Raw genomic sequence first — 22,709 nt, forward strand, 5'->3', positions numbered from 1 at the left:
ATAAATTTTATAATTATAACTTTTTTTTGACAGTGTATGCATGAGTCATTTTTTACATTATCCCTTGCACTCACTTCTGTTCCAAATTTTCCCCTCCTTCCATCCACCTCCCCCCCTAGATGGCAGGCAGTCCCATACATGTTAAATGTATTATAGTATATCCTAGATTGTGCAGAACCGAATTTTCTTGTTGCACAGGAAGAATTGGATTCAGAAGCTAAAAATAACCTGGGAAGAAAAACAAAAGCGCAGTTTACACTCATTTCCCAGTGTTCCTTTAATTCTGTCCATCATTGATCAATTGGAACTGAATTAGATCTTCTCTTTGTTGAAGATATCCACTTCCATCAGAATACATCCTCATACAGTATTGTTCTTCAAGTATATAATGATCTCTTGGTCCTGCTCATTTCATTCAAGCTCAGTGCTTTTATATGTGCTGTTTTTACTTGACTAGAATACTCTGCCTCTTTTTTTCAGACTTCCTTATTCTTTGTGATCTTTTAAGGCCATTGATTCATTCATTCAGTAAACAGTTATCCTTCAAGTCCCAATCCAAGTCTTGTCTCCATGAAAACTTCCCAAATTTCAACAACTCATATCCCTCTCTCTTAAAACCACATGGTTTTAATGGGGTTATTATTATTAATATTATTATTTTTGAGGCAGTCTGGGTCACACAGCTAGTAAATTTCTGAGGCTGAATTTGAACTTGATTGGTGCTCTATCTACTGTGGCACCTAGCTGCCCCATGGTTTAACTTTTAATCATTTTCTTATTGTCTTAGTGTATGTGAATTCTATCTCCCCAGTTAGACTGTGGAAGGTATATAGTTCATATCTTACATTAATTCATTTACTGAATTAATTTTAGTAGCTCAGAAAAGTCCTGGTAGTACACATTGAGTATATTGGTTTCAAAACACATCCTTCCCCCCCCCTTCCGTTAACAAAAAGGTTAGCTGTCATCACTCAAGGTTTCCTTTTATTTCTAAACAGGCACACTAGGAATACCCTCTGGGAAACTTGAAATATGAAGAAGCATTCTGCTTACAGTATATAAATGTTCAGGGTGGGGAATAATTACAGGCTTTTGTGAGGGTTCTGGATCATGACCAAACTCTCTTTTCCTGAATAAAGGGGCAGTGATGTTAGCCAGTATAAAAAAAGAGATCTGTTAGTGATGCTTTAGATCCTAGTGGAGCATTTTCACTTATTGGTGGGTTCTAAAGCAGCAGAGAGCTAAAGTTTGTCCTTTCTTTACAGACTTTTTTGGTAAGTCAGCAAAAAATCCGAGTCATTTCTGTTATTGTTGTCCTTTTTTTTTCCCCCTTGAAGAATCGTAATTTTGAGCTTGAGCAATATTATGTCAAGATTAATACATGTTGGTGATTTCTACTTAGTAACCCAATGAAAGAGAATATATTTTTTTTTTACTTCATATTTCTGTTATTATGACTATGCCACTAATACATAGACAGGATCTCTTGGGATGGAGAATTAGGGTTTTGTTGTTGTTGTTGTTTTGTTTGTTTGTTTGTTTGTTTGTTTTAAGTAATAGTATTTCAAAAGTTCTATGTCCTGATTAAATGCCTTAAAAGAAAAAAAAAAGATTAAGTGTCTAGGGCCAGAAATTAAATTATTCAGAAATTAAAGAATTCTAGAAAATTGACAGAGTAACATACATTTACTGAATATATTTCCCTTAGTGGATATGTTGGTACTTTTTTAAGTACAAAAGGAAATTTTAGTTTTGTGAGTGATGTGGTTAATGTGGAAGTTCTGGCTTATTATGACCTCACTGTTAGCAACCAGTAACTGTATTGACTGGAAACAAAATGCTGGAGATGTTGGTTTCTGCCTTTATTTGAAGGACAGCAAATTTATTTCTAGAGTATTCTTATTGTATTAACATCAAACGAGAGGATTATATAATTCCAAGGTATTTCCATAGGTTATAAGTAACTTTTCCAACCAGTGATGATATCTTAAGTGATTGACTTGGTATTTGTTTCCATATTTTGATGATACTTTAATTTTGAATTATCAGATGGGTACACATTTCTTATTGTACTCTTTGCTATTGTTTTGCAGATGGAATATTAGCATCTTTTGGAGAAAAAGATTTGGCTTCCTTTCCTGAAAGTGGGCCATCAACAGTGGATAACTGGATGGGAAGAAAAAAAATCAGATGGCTAACATCTCCTTGTATTAGAAAAATAAAGTCAGCCATAAACAAGTGTATGATCATCTTAAAAGTACATTTATCAAAGAAAAAAGAATAGGGCAAAATTGAGGAGAATTAAAAGTTACCACCACTTTTCTATTTTGGTGAAGATTAAGGGCAATGGATGTCATAGAGACAGCAAAGCTTGAAGAACATATGGAAAATCAAACCAATGACCCTGCAAATAGTTACACGAGACCTACTGAATCTACTGATGAAGACAATAAAAATGGCACTGGCAAACCCAAGAGCTTATCTAATGGCTTGCGAAAGGGTGCCAAAAAGTACCCAGACTATATTCAAATTTCTATGCCCGCTGACGCAAGAAACAAATTTCCTCTAGAATGGTGGAAAACGGGTATTGCTTTTATCTACGCCCTATTCAATTTAATCTTGACGACTGTCATGATCACAGTTGTACATGAGAGGGTGCCTCCCAAGGAACTAAGCCCTCCACTACCAGACAAGTTCTTTGATTACATTGATCGAGTGAAATGGGCATTTTCTGTATCAGAAATAAATGGGATGATATTATTTGGGTTATGGCTTACCCAGTGGCTGTTTCTGAGATATAAGTAAGTATCCCTCATACATCATTTGGGGCATGCTAGTTGATATGCAAGCATGAATGTCTTTGAAATTTAAATTATCTTCCTGGAAGAATCTTGGCCCAGATTATTGAAATAGTACAAAGGAACTGGATCCTTGATTTTATTAATTTAGAGAACAACTTCTATCCTTGCACATTAACACCCTCTATATGCCTTATATTCTTACTGACCTAGAGAACTGAGAGATTAAGTGACTTACTAGGACTCCCACAGCCATTATGTGTCAGAGGTGAGACTGGAATGCAGTTCTTTCTAGTTTCTAGGCCAGCTCTCTTCAGGACTTCTGCCTCTCAGTAATTCAGAAGTTTTGAGATAATTTTTTTTTTTTAAGGAAGTACTAAATCCAAGCTATAGAATTTACACGAATCATTCAGCTAATAGAGAATGGTTATCTGCTGTTTTTAATTATAATAGGATAAGAAAAAGGAAAAACGATAAGGTCAAGAAGTTCATTGTCTTAATCTCTCTGTCTCTCTCTTCCTCTCTCTCTCTCTCTGTCTCTTTTTCTTTCTCTTCCTCCTCTCTTTCTCTCTTTCTCCCTCTGTGTTCTGCTCAGGCCACAAGATTTCCTATTTATAGTTGTTGTTATAGCTACAGAAGAACTTATTCATGTGTTTGTACTATGAGCAGCTACACGTAAATGAAGTGCCAGTCATGGAGTCAGGAAGACCTAAGTTCAAATTTGGCTTTAGACACTGGCTGGCAACTCATTTAACTCCCTTTGTCTCAGTTTTCACATTTATAAAATGAGATGGCAAATTCCTCCCACATCTTTGCTAAGAATGGGGTCAGAAAGAATCAGACATGACTGAAAAACAACTAAAGAATAAAAATTCAAGGGTTTAAAAAAATGTAGTATGATCTGTGTAATTGGGAAGAGGGAGGAAGCCCTAGGATTACCAGAGCCTCCCAGGCTATTGGCCCATGCTCTCATGACAAAATGAATTTATAAGGCCATGAATCTTAAATGAAAACTTATATTTGTAATTGGGAGATAAAATCAGAGAACTATTTCTGTTAGTCTTGCCTGCAATGCCACACTTTTAAATGACCTGTCTACTGTTTTAATCTCTCACCAAAGTCAGTTTTAATCACTCACCAAAGCCTTTGCTGACTGGAGGTTTTTTGCTTGGGACTCTTTGACACCTGATAATCCTATGGACCTCTTCAGAGAATAATGTTTGTTGTCTACAAATTTAAAAAAACCAAATTTTAGTAAAAGATTAGTGAAATAAAAATAACTCCACCACCCTCCAATAAATTATGGATCTCCTGAAATCTTTTCACAGACTCTTTTTGCCTACAGTTTAGTGAAGCCTATGATCCCTTCTATAAGCATCATGTCTCTAAGTGCACAAAATAAATAGAATTACAAAGGAAACTTATGTTATCAAAATATTTTAAAAATACCATAGACCTCAGTTTAAGACCTAAGTTTAGGGTTAAAAACTGGGGTTGGAGATGGTAGAAGTTTGGGGTAAGGGTTATCCCGTTACATCCTTTTAAAAATAATTGGTAGAAAAATTTTGGTAGAAACCATTTTCAAAGTTCTCAGCAGATACTCTGCTCTCCCAGTTTGAACAATATAACAACTTATTCCTCCTCTGTATGTTACTGCCATTGACATGTAACCCTTCCCATGTAAATTTATCTTCTGAGCAGCAATTCAAAATGTAGAACATGGAAATTCTTATACAAAATATTTCTGCTTAATTATTTCACTTCTTAGAAAAACATAGAGTACAATTTGACAGAGGACATTTTCAGCAAAAATTTTGGAATAGTATTTGTTCAGGCAAGAAAATGGATTGCCTTTACTCCCTTCATTTATTGTATAATCAAGGGGACAAATTCAGCACTATTAAATGTAGTTACTGGAAAATCGAGCCCAGAAAAGCAAACCTTTGAAGTAAATACTTCAGTATAAACAAATAGTTTCTTTGACCACAGTAGGTGGTAGAGACACTACCCTGTTTATGTCTATAGTAACTTTATTTGAACTTCCCTACTTTCTCAAAAAACTATTGAGCTTGGTCAATATATTTAGTATGTCACTTAAAATACATTGCATAAATTCCTGTGTCACTAGAATGTATTTCTGTTTTTGTGTATATAGTGAATCAGTCAGTAAACATTTTTAAAGTGTGGACTATGTGTTAGGCACAGTGTTAAATCCTGGGTTTACAAAAAGTCAAAGAATCCATGCCCTCAAGGGGCACACAAATAAATAATGAGTCCCCACAGTTGTTAGCCCCCAAAAGTAATTAAAATATGCCATAACATTAATCTCTAAGCATTTAAATGCTTAAAATGCTTAAAATGCTTAAAAACTGTGCCAAGCACAGTTCTAGGTTTGCCATTTTGCTTGCTTTACCCTTTGCCCTTTTTTCTTTTCTTTTTTTTTTTCTTTGCCCTTGATTAACTAACTTTATTTTATTTTGTTATTTTATATATATATGTAATGTAATATATATATATATAATAACACATATGTTATATATATCTATATATAATAACATATGAATATGTTATTAACTAACAATCTTGACAGTATCAATTTTGGATAGAAAAGATCTTAAAAGTGGAAACTTTAAAGGTAGAGATTGTACATCCTTGTATTTCCCTGTGCATGCAGCATAACATCATACATTTAAAAATCAAGTGAATGAATGCCTCAGCTTGAAGATGGTGTGCTATTTAATTGTCCAATTTTTGTGCTGAGGAAACTTAACATTTTCCTAATCCATCAAATGAAGGGATTGTGTTGTGGCCACCTTTGGCATTCTGCTGAAACCCATGGACCCTTTGCAGAATAAAGTTTTTAAATATATAAAATATAACCTACAGGATTAGAAAGAAAACCAATTATACTGAAATACAGTCCTCAAAATATTTTTAAAGACAAGTTCACAGGTCTTAAGTTAAGAATCATTAAATTAAATGGAAAGTTTCCTCTTTCTCTATGATTTTTAGATTGCTTTATGTTTCCTTAAAAGGAGAGTATCAAGATGTTGAAGAAGAAGCAGACAATTGCACACAATGTGGTAGTTTGTAATAAAGGTACACATGATGTCCCTTAACCCTAATGGGTCAGTATATTGATGAAAGTGAAAATCGGTTTTTGTGCTGTCTCCACCATGACTCTTTTTTATAAAATTTGATTTAAATTAAATGTTTTCTTATGTTGCTAATAATGGGGCTGGGAGTGGAGAGGAAAGAGTCGTATCTACTTGGTTCCAGAGGAGAACCATTTGCCCTCCCATCAATATGAATTTCTAGGGAGTGGAAGAAGCTGAATTCCATAGTTTCTTTTGTTACCCAAAACTACTTCTCTTCTACAGAATTAGGGCAGTAGTTCAAAATGAGGCTGGTGTGATTTTCTTTCCCCATAGAAAAATTAGAAGGAGGGATATACTGACAAAATAAAAGGTTAGGTTAAAAATGTGAAAACAAAGAATAATTATCAGTAAAGGGAGGACAAAATTCTCAGGATAAGAGACAGAAGAGGTCTGGGATAGCATGTGCTTTTTTTTTTATTATTATTAAAGATTTTTATTTACAAAAACATATATGCATGGGTAATTTTCCCAATATTGACTCTTGCAAAACCTTTTGTTCCAAATTTTCCCCTCCTTCTCTCCACTCCCTCCCCAGCAGGCAGGTAATCCAATACATGTTAAATATGTTAAATCCAATATATGAATACATGTTTATAGTTATCTTGATGCACAAGAAAAATCAGATCAAGAAGGAAAAAAAAAGAAAAAGTGAAAAAACACAAAATGCAAGCAAATAACAATAGAGAGTAAGAATGCTATGTTGTGTTCCACACTCTGTTCCCACAGTTCTCTCTGGGTGTAGATGGAGTGGAACTGGTTTGAATCATCTCATTGTTGAAGAGGGCCACATCCATCAGAATTGATTTTCATATAGTTTTATTGTTGCCATGTATAGTGTGATCTCTTGGTTCTAGCACATGCTTCTTAATTAGAAAGTGAAATTTGTAGAACTTCAATAGAAATCCCTAAGTAAAACACCAGAACAAAATAACTACCTTTCCTTACTTCAGGTTGATAGACTTGACTGGCCAGGAGCACTTCAATTTCTTCAAAGCTGAATTCACTAAAAATATAATATTTAGAGGAAAAAATTATTTAATGTATTTAATGTACATGAAAGGCATGTTTTGTGTCTTCCCCTTCCCCCAAAACTATCCTTGCTTATAATCTGATGCAAATTAGATGTCATATTTTCCTACATGTCCAATTATTTAATATAACCTTGATTCATTAGCCAATTCCTCTGTGTCCTTCTCTTGGTTATATCTATGCCAAGAGAAGACGATTGCTGGCAGTGCTGACTAGCACTGGTGAGCACTTCCTTGCCTACTGTGATTTGGCTAAGAGATCAGCTTTTGTATGACTGATATGTATGATGTATCTGAAAAGAATTATGGAATCCTAAAATCTGGGTTTAAGTGCTGTTAGTGGGGACAGCTAGGTGGCACAGTGGATAGAGCACCAGCCCTGAATTCAGGAGGACCCGAGTTCAAATCTGGTCTCACTTAACACTTCCTAGCTGTGTGACCCTGGGAAAGTCACTTAACCCCAGCCTCAGAAAAAGAAAAAAAAAATTCTGTTAGGATTATCTTGTAAACATGGATTTTTTTTTTTTCCCTCTTAAAATTTGTTCCATTCACTAAGTCCTTCTGAGTTTAGTTATCTCTTGTTTTCCTGTTACGTGTTGGCATGAATGAAAAACCAGCAGAAGGTGGCTAATTTTTTTCCTTCATCTCTCCTCCTCATTCTTAGGTCAATAGTGGGACGCAGATTCTTTTTTATAATGGGAACTTTATACCTGTATCGCTGTATTACCATGTATGTTACTACTCTACCTGTACCTGGAATGCACTTTCAATGTGCACCAAAAGTAAGTAATCCTAAACTGCCTCAAGTTTATCATAACCCTTGGTTAATTTTTCTTGCTAGCTCAGGGTTTTGTGTAGCCTAAATGTGTGCTTTTTAATTTATTTTTTCATTACTGGAAATGCTCTTCTGTTATGGGCCAGAACTCTGAAACAAGGATTCTTACAAGGTGTTAAGTCAGTGGAATTGATAAAGACAATGGTTATCTAGTTTAGCCTGGTGCTCTAAGTGCAGTATGATTGATTTAATCTTACAACAAATAATGGTTTCCTAGTGATATAATGATTGATTTATACTCAGTGTAGAGCATACAAGCTTAGACAAATTCAGCCAAGGGAGGCAGACATAGATTCATTCCATCGTCCACCTTTGTGGTGGCTGTAGGCTGAAGCACAAACCCTTGGACTCAGATTCACTTCATCTTACACCACCGTGGTGGCCTGTTCTTCTACATTTTCTCCACTGAAACCAAGTCCATGAAAAAGTTAGCTGAGCAGCAGGTAAAGAAGAAAATAAAAGAAAATAAAGATTTTTGGCTATTCTTGTGGTGATTACTCTGCTAAGAAGAAGGCTGCCACAGAGACCTCCAAGAAAATGATGGAGAACATTACACTCTTCTAAAATATGTATTTTTAATTCATAGAGTCTTTTGATACTAACTATAAATAACTTATTTGCCTTCTTCCTATTTTTACCTCCCTAATTTTTTGTATGGGGAGGGAGGTACGAATGAGAACTTTGAATTGTCTGCGAACTCTTAGTTTGTAAAATAGAAATTGAACCTATCTGGTTTTTTGGACAAGTGGGTAAAGCCTCACATCAAATTTTACTGAATCCAAAGCAGATGTTTGAGGTGGAAGGAAAAAAGAGACTATTCTAAAGAAGCTACCAGTCTTTCAGACTAAATATAAGTATGGTTTGGAAAGGTTACAATCTTTCAGAACCATCAAAGCCCAAAGCCATCTATAATTAAAATAGTATATATATTGAATTTAAACATTGGACTAATTTAAGGAATGGAAAGGATATCAGAGCTTAAAAAACGAGAGAAACAAAGTCAAATGGGTGCTATGTATGTACTAAGTCCTCTAAATGAGGGTGTGTTCTAATAAATGAGGAGGTTTAGAGAATCTTTTGGGTATCTATAGATTGAAAGAATAAAAACATAGACAACCCTTTAGCATTTAAATCCCTCTATAATTTGAATCCTTGTCATTTCATATTTGCTCCATTTTACTTGTTCTAATCCAGCCAAACTAGTTTTGAGTTGTTTTTCTCTAAACTCAACCTTCCAGCTGCTACTTCCATGCATTTAACAAGCTGTCTCTAAGATCTGAAATGGACTCCATTCTCATTTCTGTCTCTCAGAATTCTTATTTTTCCAAGTTCAGCTCAGATGCTGCTTTTTCCATAAAGCCTCTCTTGGTACTCTTGTTTGCTACTTTGCTCTCTTACCTCAAATTACATGGACACAGATAATTCTCCTTCCTTCACTACCTTGATAGCGAAATGTAACATTGTTAAAGTCAGAGACTTTTTATAACCTTCATTATACCACTAAGTGTTTAATAAAATATTCCTTGATTTCATATGATTTTACATATGTAATCTATATCAAATAGCGTGTTTCAGGTTGGGGAAGGGGAGAAAAGGAAGGAGAAAATGTGAAGCTTAAATTTTAAAAAATGAATGCTTAAAATTGTCTTTACATGTAAGTAATTGGGAAAATACTATTAAAAATATTCCTTGAATTGAAAGATGCCTAAAATTAAAGATTGCATCATGGGGCAGCTAGGTGGTGCTGAATTCAGGAGGACCCGAGTTCAAATGTGATCTCAGACACTTAACACTTCCTAGCCATGTGACCCTGGGCAAGTCACTTAACTGCAGCCTGGGAGGGGGGGGGGAAAGGTTGCTTCACATATAGGAAAGACTTTGTTTCTTTGTTTCAATGGTCTTCCAGATGTTTATCTTCCAAAAAAGGAAAGTAATATTTTTTTATGCTACCTTAAGATGATACTATTGTCAAGATACTTAGTTAGTAAAAGATACATCTGCAAATCAATACTATTTTATAACCATCAGCTACAAACTTCTTCTGAGAAAAGAAATATGTCAGAAAAGATAATTTGATAAAATCAGCTTCTAAAACCTTATTGGGTCTCTTGGTATCAGAGTTCATTGATTCAAATGTTCTTTTGAGTTTTTTATGGTGCCAAGCTTAACGGGTTTCAGCATATTTTTTAATAACCAGAGTCTGTCTCACAAGGAAAAGCATAATTAATTCTAATTTTGACATGGCACTGGCTAGCTCTCTCTGTCAAGCTATTTATTCATCCAAGACATTTATTGCAGAATTGGAGAGTCGGAAGAGATTTTGTTTTTGTTTTTTACGTAAACATTTTTATTAAGTGTAAATGCATCTTTATATTTTCTTAAAAGTATTTTGTTTTCCAAATACATGGATAGATATTTTTCAACATTCACTTTGTAAGACTTTGTGTTTGAAATTTTTTTCCTGCCCTTACCTCTCCCCTCCCCAAGACAGCAAGTGATCTGATATATATTAAATAGGCACAATGCTTTCCCATGAAAAATATTTCCACATTTATAATGTTGTCCAAGAAATATCAGACCAAAAGGGGAAAAATCATGAGAAAGGAAAAAACAAAAAGTGAAAATACTATGCTTTGATCCATATTCAGTCCCCATAGTTCTCTGGATGTGGATAGCATTTTCTATTCCAAGTCTATTGGAATTGCTTTTAATCACCACATTGTTGAGAAGAGCCAAATCCATCCCAGTTGATGACCACATAATCTTATTGTTACTGTGTACAATGTTATCTTGGTTCTGCTCACTTTACTTAGCATCCGTTCATGTAGGTCTTTCCAGGCTTATCTGAAATCAACCTGCTCATCATTTCTTATAGAACAATTATATTCCATTACATTCATATACCTTAACTTATTCAGCCATTGATTTAGTCTGACTGAAAAAGAATAGTATAATAGGCTAAATTTAAATGTTAGCTGCTATTATAGTATACCTTACAATTGAATGGTCTTCAATCTAGGAGAGGCTAGATGTTGCCATCATGAGTTTATAAGTATACAAATACTTATAAAATGTCTCCTATGTGCAAGGCATTTAATGTTACTGTAAATTCTGTGAGAGCAGAGAATTTTGTCACAGGGGTGACAAAACTAATAAATAGGAGGAAATTAGTCAACAATAGAAGATAAGATAAAATTGAGGGTTAATCAAATAGTAACAAAAGAATTTTCAAACAAATCAATCAGCAAACATTTTTAAGTGCCTACTGTGTGCTGGGTACTATGTTAAGTGCTGAGGATATAAAGACAAAAGATAGTTCTTGCTCTTGAGGAATTCCCAGTCTAATGGAAGCACTGTGCTAGATATAAGATAAATATATATGCTATAGGAATATATATTCCTTCTTAAACAGATACTTATCAAGTACCTAGTTTGTATTTTCTTAGTTTTCCTCTTTCACAAGTCAAGAGATAAAAGAATTAAATGATCTGTCCTTGGTCTTATTAATATAATGGTCGTAGAAGAATTAAAATCAAGATCCTAACCAGAGATGCCCTCTATCTCATAGGTTATCCAGGTAATGCAAAATTAATTAGGTGATTTTGCATTGGGATGTGAAATGGCTTACTCTCAAGTCTGCACTAGATATATTCTGCTATTGTGATTTTTATCCTGCTGGAGATGTATTTAAGCATGTTCCTACTATGGTTATCATCATATTCTCATTTCATCATTATTAATAATAGTATCAACAATATCAACATTACTAATATTAATTATTATTATAACATTAAATCATAAATAACATAATAATAATGGTGACCATAATTAAATAATGGTAATTTAATAATTATTAGTGAAAATTTGGGATCTTAAATATGAAGCTGGAAAGAGGCCTTGATGTAATTTATTGTTACCATCCTTCTTTATATAGAGGGGGGAAACTGAGATCCAGAAAAATTCAGTGATTTATGTAAGGTAATAGATAGTAAGCATCAAAGGTAGAATCTGAATCCAGGTCCTTTCATTCCATAACCAATATTCTTTCCATTATCTGACATAAGTGAGAATTCAAGAAAAGAAGAATTCAGGGAACAAGTAAACATTTAGAAAATGCTGTATCCAGATACAGAGAGGCAACCTGTGGTAATAGGTAATAGGTTAACTCAGGCTCAGGAACACATGAGGTCACGTCTTGCTTCTTACACTTTTCATTTATTTCACTTTGGCAGATGACATCATCTTTCAGTGTAGCCAAGAAACCATTTATAAGATTAAACTCTAAAGAAATTATTACTCTTTATGGATAGAAAGTGCTTTTTCATGATCAATTTTCTTCTATGAAATAGGCCCAAACCACACCCATACATCCCTCCTATTTCCTCCCTTCACCCCACAGGTACACAAACCTCACAAATACAAAATTCTTACTACAAGGTATTTCAGAGTTTCTCTTGTGCATGCTGATCTTTTAACATCCTTAAATCCATGTGTGTCACTGGCCACTAGTATAAGACCCATACTCCAAATCACTTAGTCTTGATAAGTAGAATTGATAATGTTAGTGCATGGAACTCTGGCTGCCCAGGAAAGGATGTAATATGGACTGCTTTAACTCCAGAAAGGAATTAACATGATATGATTCTTTTCTAAACCCCAACCAACATAACTCCAACATATCTGACCTTGGGATGTTAAAAGGAGGGGAAGGTTTTTTTTTTTTTTTTCTTAATTATTTTTAAAATTAAGGATTTGTTTCTTCTCACTCCCATTCCTAAAAAGAGAAGCAAGAGGAAAACAAGTTCTTTATAACAAATATGCATGACAAATTCAAGCAAAAAAATTTAGGAGAACTTTAAAATTCTTGTTTTGAAAATAACAAGATGACCCTCTTTAATTGGGAACACTATGTGAGGGCAGAACATGTATACCTTCTTTTGATGTCTGTGTTGGTGGTTGTTTATATTTTTTGGGGAAAATATAAATTTGGGGAAAGTAGCTTTCCCAAATTAGTTTGCCTTCTCCCTTTTGCTTTTCTGCTTAAAAATGTCTTTAATTCATTGAATTAATTTTTACTTGGTTTCTGAGGTTTTGCATAAAGTGGGTTTTACCTCTTTTCTGGCATTAGTTTTTGAGTACCAGTTGGATATAAGTTCTTTCAGAGAAGGGAAAGGATCCTTCTAATAACTATTTTGTTTCTCTTCTCTAAGAGGCTTTCTCTACTTCTGGTTTGCCTAATTAGGATTTGCCCTCAGCAAAATCTTTGAATTAGTGATTTGTTCTCTGATCTCTAGTTTCTTGCCCTTCCCCCATCCTCCATTTTGCATACCTTTTCTTTAGTACCTCTGAAATCAGTTAAATCATCAACAAATAAAATGTCTCCTATGTTTGAGGCATTTAATGTTATTGTAAATTCTGTGAAAGCAGAGAATTTGACAAAACTAATATATATATTATATATCCTATCTGTAACTTGTACGGCACAGTGGATAAGGGTGCTGGATCCTGAAGTCAGGAAGATTCATCTTCCTAAGTTCAAATTTGGCTTCAGACACTAGCTGCCTGACCCTGGGCAAGTCACTTAATTTGATTTGCCTCAATTTCCATATCATTTAACCTTGTTCCCCTCAGTTTCCTCCTCTGTAAAATGAGCTGGAGAAGGAAATGGAAAACTCTCCTATCGTGGCCAAGAAAATCCCCAATGGAGCCATGAAGATTTGGACATAAATAAATGAAAATGACTGAACAGCTTCTTGTTTGTACATAGGTGTTTTTTTTTTGTTGCCCTTTAGGCTGTGAGCTTTTTGAGAACAGAGATTGTTTCTTTGTATCTTTTTTTAATCTTTTGTACTTTTCTCAGTGCTTAGCACAAAGCCTGGCAAACAATAGGCTTTTAATAAATGTTAGTTGACTATGACTGCATTACTTCATTTCTTTCCAGTAGTCAGTTAATAAAATAACTAGAATGAAGTATGAAATGAAAGAAATGAAGTCCTTCCAAGGACTATTTACATTGTAATGGAGATCTCTTTGGAGAATAAAAATCTTTAAGACCTGGGAGCTCTTCGAATTTTATAAGGATTATAGCATTTCAGAGTTGGAAGGGATCTCTGGCCACTCGATCTGATCCATATCTTAATGAAGACCTTAATGGAGTTTAACCTCCATGTGAAAAAATAACATTTTCAATGCTGACCATATTATATAAACTATTCTTTTTTAGGGTGCTAAATCCCTTTTAGGGTAAGCATAATCTCCTTTCCTCTAACTGCTTTTTGGGGTTAGTCCACTTGCTGAGCTTCACAACAGCTCACATCTGTTTTAACCCTTTTTTAGGGTTAGCCCCCAGTTACCATGGTCTTCCCTGTCTTGGGCCACTTGTTGATTGCTAAATTCCAACTCTACTGCAGAGAGCACAGCTCTGTGCTTTCATGTTAAGAAAGGTTTTCCTTGAGTCAAAATAACCACTTCTGTGAAACTTCTTGCTTACAGCCTCTGGGACCAAGCAGAAATAAGTTTATTTCTCTTCATCACAATAATAAGAATTTAAAGACAGTTATCATGCTCCTTCTCTCCAGCTTCTACTCTAGACTAAATACTTCCTCCTATTGAGATGGGGGTTTTGGACCCCAAAAGTATATTGGGGTTATGGCCCAGTGTTATGGTTTTCTCAAAAGAATTTGTATCCTTAGACTTTCTCCAAATTAAGAGACAAAGATTTTATTAGCCCACTAAGGATTTTTAATAAGTAAAAAGGATTTTAGCCAGTTGTCCTTCATTCGAAGAGGAACAAAGTGACATCACTGTTAGAGTCAAGATACAGTATGTCTGTGTGGATTATTGAGACCTCTATAAACTTGATATGTTTTGCCACAGATCAGACACAAATAATCCCTACGAACATTTGGAGTGGCTTCTCTAACTTTGCCCATCTCATGTTTTTTTCAGGGCTTATTCACTTCTGCTTTGCTCATAAAGGACAGCATCTTCGCTGATGAGAGCATGCTATGCTAGGCAGTCCTGCACCAGTGTCTCCAATGTTTTACAATAGATTCTAAAGTTCTTGAGAGACCTTGAAAGTGTCCTTTTTCTGACTACTTTGTGAACACTTGCCATATGTGAGGTCTCCATAAAAAATTTTTTTTGACAAGTTTGGCATTTGAACAATGTGGCCAGACCAATGCCATCTTAAACTATGGGGCCTAAAGCTGAGAATAATGTTCTCGATGAAGTCTGATGGACATAACGCTTTAAATGTAGCCCAAGGTCAAGTTAGCTACCCCACCCTACCTCAGTCCTGATATTTTGTAGAATAGCCTCTCTTTGCTTCATCCTGAACTTGTGAGGTTGATTTTCTCATACCTAAGTTCAAAACTTTTTTTTCTCCTACTGAATTTCATCAGTATTTGTCAGGTCCTTTTGGATCCTAACTCTGACATCCAGTGTGTTAGCATTTCTTCTCAGCTTGGTTCCATTTGTACATTTAATGAATATGCCCTCTTCATCCATGACTTTATCCAAGTCATGGATAAAAATGTTTAAGCAGAAGACTTGCTGCCTATTAAAGATGAATCATTAACAACTTTGAAACCAGCCAGCCAACTAGGTTTGAATCAGCTAGTTCTGATGGTGTTATCTTTTCATCCATATTACTCTACAAGAATAGTTGAAGATACTTCATTAAGAGTTTTGCAAAAATCTGCATAGGTCATACCCACAGCAATCCTCTCAATTACTAGTTTAGTCTTTTATTGTGTTAGGTCGTCTTTCCATGCTCTTGGACCTAATTTTTATTTCCCATCCTCTGTCCAGTACCCAGCTCTTCTGTTTTCTTCAGGTGTTTACTTTATTGGATATCTTAAAACCTTTGAAATATGCATTATTTATGGCTCTCTTTATTGTTTTCTAAACTAATGATCATTTCTATTGCAATGTAAATGTCATTTTATTGATAGTAACTTTATCTTTGGATAACAAGCTATTTCCCCAACTCCAAAGTTGCCTGTCTTCCTTTTGTTCCTTTTAGCTATTAAGAACTATATTTTTAATCCTGAAATGTGGCTTGCATATACCCATTCTTTTTTGTATCTATTTTAAGCCCTTTATTTAGGTCCTACTTATTTATTTCAACCAGGATTCTGCCAAAAATCCTACTCAGTTGGTCTCCTAACTCTCCAAAAGATTTCCACTTGCTGCCAAATTAATTTTCCATGCCTTGCTGCACTGCCAAACTCATTCCATTGTTCCTTTTCTTTCTATTGACCTAAAAATTAAATATGAACTTCTGATTGGTCTATTTTCAAAACTCATTACAATTTAGACTAGCTCTACTGACTTTCTTATATCAGTTTAACTTCTTGACTTTGTCTAAGCTATGTTCCATATTTATAAAACACTCTTTTGAATGCCTATCACACCAACTTTGTCCCTTCCCTTCTTTAAATAGTAAAAGCCTATGCCTCTTCCAGGAAGAGGCATATGCCTCTGTTTTTGATTTACTCATTGTCTAATCCAGCAGTTAGCATATTTTCATCTATGGGCCAAAACAACTTCTCTTCCAAAATCCATGTTCATCATGGCATATATGTGTGTGTGCATGTAGTATATATATTTATACATACACACACACACACACACACACACACACACACACACATATATATACACACCATATTATGAGTTGTCTATATCTAATACATTTTATCTGTACCTTATTTTATACATGCACACACATATATAAAGATTGTCTATAGCTGATACATTCTATTTGTATATTATGCTATATAATGTAATAACTTATCCAATTGGATAAGTTTTATTATGATATTTCTTAAAACCCTTACTTCCCCTCCCCAAAATGAAGGAGAGTAGCTTTGATTCATTTTTCACTTTAAAGCTATAAGTCATTAGTAATATTCTGAATAATTTTATGAGAGAAAAACTTCACAATGTAATGAACAAAACCTATTCTGAGGATTTTGCTCCACTCCTCATAATTGCACTTCACTTTGGAGGGATTCCAACATTCTTTCCTTTGTCTAGCGATAAAGGTTGATGTTCTTTCCAGTTATCTTGTGGACTTGTCCATCTCTACTTTTATCTTCTGTCTTTCAGCTGAATGGAGACTCTCAGGCAAAAGTGCAGCGAATCCTGCGACTGATCTCTGGTGGCGGATTGTCCATAACTGGGTCACACATCTTGTGCGGAGACTTCCTGTTCAGTGGCCACACTGTTGTGCTGACTCTGACTTACTTGTTCATCAAAGAATGTAAGTCTTTTGAATTATGCTCCTTCTCCTTAGTAATTCCCACAAGAGAAAAGATCACCAAGGTCTGATTTGTATATATAGCCCCTTGGTCTCTTCAATTGTATAGTTCTGAAAGTCACTCTGTAATCAACCCAGTAGTGTACTTATGGATTACCTTTTTAAAAAAATCAATAAAACACCAAACCAACAACACCATTTTAAAATCTTGGACCCATTTCATTCTGTTACTCAGTGAATCTCCTTCTACTGGTGTTTGTTCAGTACTCCTTTTAGTGTTTGCCTCAATAGAACAAAATTAAGAAGTTAGATAACAGTAAAGAAAAATATCATAGTAACCCAAGCCAAAGAGCAGTCACCTTTATGAGATTATTTAGATCACATGCCTGCTCATCAATTCAGACAATTGAAAATTCATTAGGTTTAGTTTTTTAAATTTATATTTGTCTTAGCCTGTCATATTCTTGCTCTGTCTATAGTTCATTAGATTTTCTTACAGAAAGGAGCTTTTTTTCTGTAGAAGAATTATATGCCATTTTAGGCAGTATGGAGTAATAAATGGAACACTAGATTTGGCTTCAAAACAGATTCCTACTGTGTGCTGTTGTTGTGAGCTTATGAAAATCACTTTACTTCTTGATATCTCATTTTCCTTATTGGTAACCTAGGGACCTTGATGGCTTTTGAGATCCCTTCCTTTGATCTTCCAGTATAAAAAGTGACTATATCTAATCTAACTGGACCAAGTAGCATTAACTTGGGGATATTTTCATCTTTGTGTCCTAAATAAATCTTCCAATCTCCTGCATTCATGCAGAAAAGTGGTTAGATTCATTCTGCTTAGGCCCATTGATCAGAAGCAGAAAAAGTTGCATGTTGGCTTTGTAGGGGGAAAAAGCCTGCTAACAATCAGAACTGTTCACAAATGGAATGGGCTGTTCATGGCCAGGATGGCAGTGCCTTCCAAATCACTAGAATTCTGAAGACTAAAGACTGGATATATTTCAGCAGTGCTATAAAGAGGGTCTCCCGTTGCTCCTGCCCTCAATTCTTATTCTAACATTTACATATTAAGGACCTAGCTCTGTGCTAGATATACTAGGAAAAGTATAGTCTAGGAATAGTCTCAGGAATTAAACGATGTGTTTAGAATCCTTTATATATTTTATATATATTATATACATATCCTCATATATATATATATATATATATTTTATATATATTTTATATATTTATAGATGTGTTTAGAAACCTTTATATGTCAGAGGCAAAATTTGAATCCAGGTCTTCCAGATCCAGAGGCTACCTATATTATGCTGCCTCTTCATTTTCAGAGTATTATTATATTTCTAAGTACTTTGCTCCATTATCTGTATCTACAAAAAAAAAAGTCTTCTGAAATAATTTTTTGATGTGCCTTCCTCTGTTTTGAACTCCCTTTGAAAAGTCAAAATCATCCTTCTGTCTTTAGTGTTGTGGTAATTCTAAAATACCTCAAGCCTGTTACTTAGAACTCTCTTTATACATTGTCAAGTATGCTTTTTAGCAAGTCCAATTGGCTTTAGCCATTAGAGAGGCTGTGGAACAAATAATATATGCAATATATTATTTGGAATATATGCAACTATTTTTTAACTGTAATATGCTCTGTAAATGTAATTTTTTAAAAAATAGATATGAGGGCCTAGCTAGTAGTTTTTCTTTTTCTTGTTTTTATCATGATCCAAGAAGTGGTTTTTTTTGGTTTGTTGTTTTGTTGGGGTTTTTTGGTGTATGTGTGTAGTGGAGTTTGGCCTCATGGTTACCCATGGCTTTACAGTTTAAATATTGCTTTGGGAAAACTTACAGTGGCATATTTTATAATTCTTTGTGAAAGAACATAGTTCTCTAAATACAGTATTAACTGTGTGATAAGTGAAAGATGAAATAACTGAAAAATTCAATCTTCTATGCATATTGATTTATTAAGCAATGTATGGCAGTTACCCAATAAACTGGGACCAGGTCATCCCAGTTGGATGGGATCCCAAATACAGAAGAATAGATTTTTAAGCATTAAAAACAGTTAATCAGATAAGGCCTATTTAATTAAAAGAAAACAATATTTTAGGTGATCTGCTTTCTAATTGGTTGAAAGATTAGAGACTTTCCAAGTAGAAGGAGAGAGGTGAAATTTATATGTCTCAATTTAAGTATTTCTGAACAATCTAAGAAACATGGAAATAATAATTGATGGGGCCAAGTTTCTGAATTAGACATGTGTTCCTTGAGATTGTACAATTGTAAGAAAACTTTTTGCAACAATCTGAGTCTGACTGAGTTTCTGATCAGCTTAATTTAAGTCCTTAGTAAAATATCTCTAAGCATCAGGTGAAGTTGGTCCAGTTTCCCAGCCAATGTAGGGCTTGGTTCAAACAATCCAGTAAGGTTTTCTCCTCCTTCCTACAATTGAATAAAATTCTCTCTAAAACAGAATTTGAATTAAAACCATAATTGAATAGATAGGAAACTGAGCTAGCTCTAGAAGTAAGTCATAACATGGAATCATTGTAGTTCACTGAATTTCCACAATTCTGCCCTACTCCCCTTAATTCCCTCACTGCTTTAAGACTGTCACTGAAGCCTGGTTCTTAATTTCTAGGTCAGGAGTTCTTAACTTGGAGTCTGTGAACCTTGTTTTTATATTTTGATAACTGTATTTCATTATAATTGGTGTCCTTTATAATTTTTGTAGTTAGTAGTTCACAAAATCATGTGAAAAGCATGATTTTGAGGATTCCATCTTTACCATACTCTAGGGGATTCTGACACACATAAAAGGTAAAAAACAAAACAAACAAAAAAAAACCTTAATTTAAAGTTTGGAGGCTTTTTTTTGCAGTCAAATCTTGTTATACTAGTGAGAAACCAGTAAGAAGTATAGAGAGCACAGTGTTTATTCAAGTTCTATTTAAAAGACCTGTAAGAGTTGGGTACTTATTCTATGGAAGATTTATGGGATAGTATGAATAAGAATCTCTCTAACTACCATGGCATTTGAGAGATCTCCAGTGGGCCAAAAAGGCAGCATAGTTGCTGGCCCTGGTGTAAGTCCCAATTCTATCAAAGTAGTCTACTAACTTGTATAGTAGTTTTACATTTAGCATTTAAATAAATATAGGCCAGAGAAGATGGGGATGTCTGTGTGTATCCACACCTTAAGCACCAGTTTGAAGTTCTAAATTAAAACTTTGCTTTAATTTGTAGCTTAATTTGTAAGTGTTCACATAGGAGAAAATTATGGTTTGAATGTTTTTACCCCCCACTCTTGGTGATAAGCATTACTTAAGTATGTGATAAACATTACTTAAAGATCTGCTCTGTATTTTATAGGAATTCTGTAACTGTGTAATTAGCATCCTATATATAAAAAGGCCAACTTAATAGTTAGTATGGGCATTGTACAAATATCATCTTCCAAATTGGGCCAGATTGCAGTATGATTGTTCTGAATTAACAACGGATTTGAGTCCTTTAAAAGGCCTGCTTTCTAGGAAAAAAATCTCATTTGTGTCTATTTTGTATCCATTCATTTCTGTGGACTCTCTAGTGACTTGCTTTCTGGTAATTCTCGATTTTATTTATTTAGTTAGAGCAAGTCAGCTTGGCAGCTAAGCAGGTTCCTTCTTTGTAACCATAAAGTAATACATCAGCAAGATTCATTATTAACATAAAATGGTGAAACATTTCTATTAACATTCATACATATCCCAAATTTTGATATATGTTCCTGTTGGATCCTCACAACAACCTATAGAATAATAGTCAGCATGTATTTTCATCCCTATTTTATAGATGAAAAAAACTGATTAAGGAGCAGGTCTGCTGATAGACCTTTATATATTACTTAATCTAATCCTTTTGATTTACAGATGAGGAATATGAAAGGTTAACCAGTTTTCCCAAGGTCACATAGCCAGTAGGCAGCTAGATAGTACCATGGGTACTGGGCCTGAAATTAGGAAATAAATTGTTTCAGTTTTATCTGACACTTTTAACTCCATTTGGGGTTTCCTTGGCCATTTCCTTCCAAGACTTCAGTTCAAAAATAGTCTCAGACACTAGATGTATGACTAAGTCACTTAATCTGTTTGCCTCAGTTTCCTTATCTGCGAAGAGAGGAAAAATAGTACCAGCTTCAAATGAAGTAATATTTGTAAAACACTTTGTAAACCTTAAAACACAATATAAATGCAAGATAGTAGTGATAGTGATACCAAAAATAGAAACGAAATCTTCTGACTCAGTCCAGTGTCCATTATATTATATTTTGCCAATATAATGTGAAGAATCAAATTCATAAATAAATTAGACTCATGGATAAGTGCAAAATATTTCACAGCATTAGAGCACTAGTTTTTGCCAATGCACAAATCCTATAGCTTCCATAACTTTAGATAACATTAGACCATCATGAGATAGGTTAGTTTTATTCTATTGATGAGGGGTTGTTGCCATAGTAATCCTGCTCAGTATGAGGGGAACCACAGGTTCAGACATTTGGTATTTGTGCTTGGCTGAGGAGCCAATGGGGCGAAGCTACCATCTGTGGGATTATGACTGAACACCTCTAAGTCAAAAATCCCCCCTATGTTATGGATAGGAAATCAAAACACTTGGGAAGAAAAATGGCAAAAATAAATATAGTAAATTATATTAAAAAATCTTTTTAAAGGGTCTGCTTCTAGTTTTTCATCATTAACCACCGTGTCTGAGTGGAGTGTGGAGAGCCAGGGTAGTGTTTGAGTATAAAAGATAATTTGAAAAGAACAATTTAGTACCTGGATAGCGAGTTCAAGGTGAACTCCACTTCTACTTCTTTAGTTCATTTTGTGATAGAACCATGTAAGACTGAGAAAAAAAGTGATTTTCCTGCTTAGCTAGTTTTTTATAGCTGACATGTGCTATCCTAGCAAAGTTAATGACTAGAGAGCAAAGTTTCCAAGGTTTTGTTAGGGGTGACATAGCTTTTGGAGATCACATATTTGCTGGCATTGATAATTGATTAGAGGGGAATTAGGAGAAACCATTTTTCTCTAGAAAGGTAAACCATATTCCTCTAAAATATAGAGATCATTCTTGCACCTTATTCTATGTTCCCATGAATGATCAACTACTACTTCTTTGACCTAACTCTGTTTTCATCCATTTGGGTTCTTTGTGGAAGCCAATGCAATCTTAGAGCCAATGACTTAGCAGGAAATGTGCTAATAATGTCACAAAGCATCTTACATTTATTATTCGTGGTCCCCTATGGCAATCTAAAGTCTCAGAATAAAAATTTTAAATATATAAAATAAAATATGTGGAATTATAAAGAAAACCATTTACATTGAAGTAGTCATCAAATTTCTTTAAGTTTATGAACCACAAAGTAAGAACCTCTGCTTAAAACTTTCTGATGCAATGAAGTGTGAGACAAGGTGGTATCATTGCAAAGAATACTGGACTAAGAGTGCCAAGACCAAGTTTAAATCCTTGCTTTATCACTTACTGGAATCTATATGACTATGGCCAAGTCACTTAATTTCATTTATTCCCAGTTTTCCTTTATATCAAAATGAGAAAATTGGATGAGATGTCTTT

The 22,709-nt window shown here is 34.5% G+C and overlaps 1 protein-coding gene across 8 annotated transcripts in view; it reads left to right on the top strand.

Moving 5' to 3' along the window:
* SGMS2 (sphingomyelin synthase 2) overlaps positions 1-22,709 on the top strand; it is a 245,375-nt gene that overhangs the window by 211,288 nt on the left and 11,378 nt on the right. For 6 of the 8 annotated variants that reach the window (XM_074272383.1, XM_074272381.1, XM_074272386.1 and 3 more), the window contains exons 2-4: positions 2,094-2,801; positions 7,649-7,766; positions 16,934-17,087. In XM_074272383.1, the coding sequence (XP_074128484.1) occupies positions 2,347-2,801; positions 7,649-7,766; positions 16,934-17,087 (727 nt within the window). In that variant the 5' untranslated portion in view covers positions 2,094-2,346. Of the gene's footprint in view, positions 1-1,799; positions 1,942-2,093; positions 2,802-7,648; positions 7,767-16,933; positions 17,088-22,709 lie in introns of those variants that run through there. The other 2 variants (XR_012482996.1, XM_074272380.1) reach the window with 1 other exon arrangement.

The sequence above is a fragment of the Sminthopsis crassicaudata genome, chromosome 6, assembly GCF_048593235.1.
Source record: "Sminthopsis crassicaudata isolate SCR6 chromosome 6, ASM4859323v1, whole genome shotgun sequence".
Taxonomy (NCBI): Eukaryota; Metazoa; Chordata; class Mammalia; order Dasyuromorphia; family Dasyuridae; genus Sminthopsis; species Sminthopsis crassicaudata.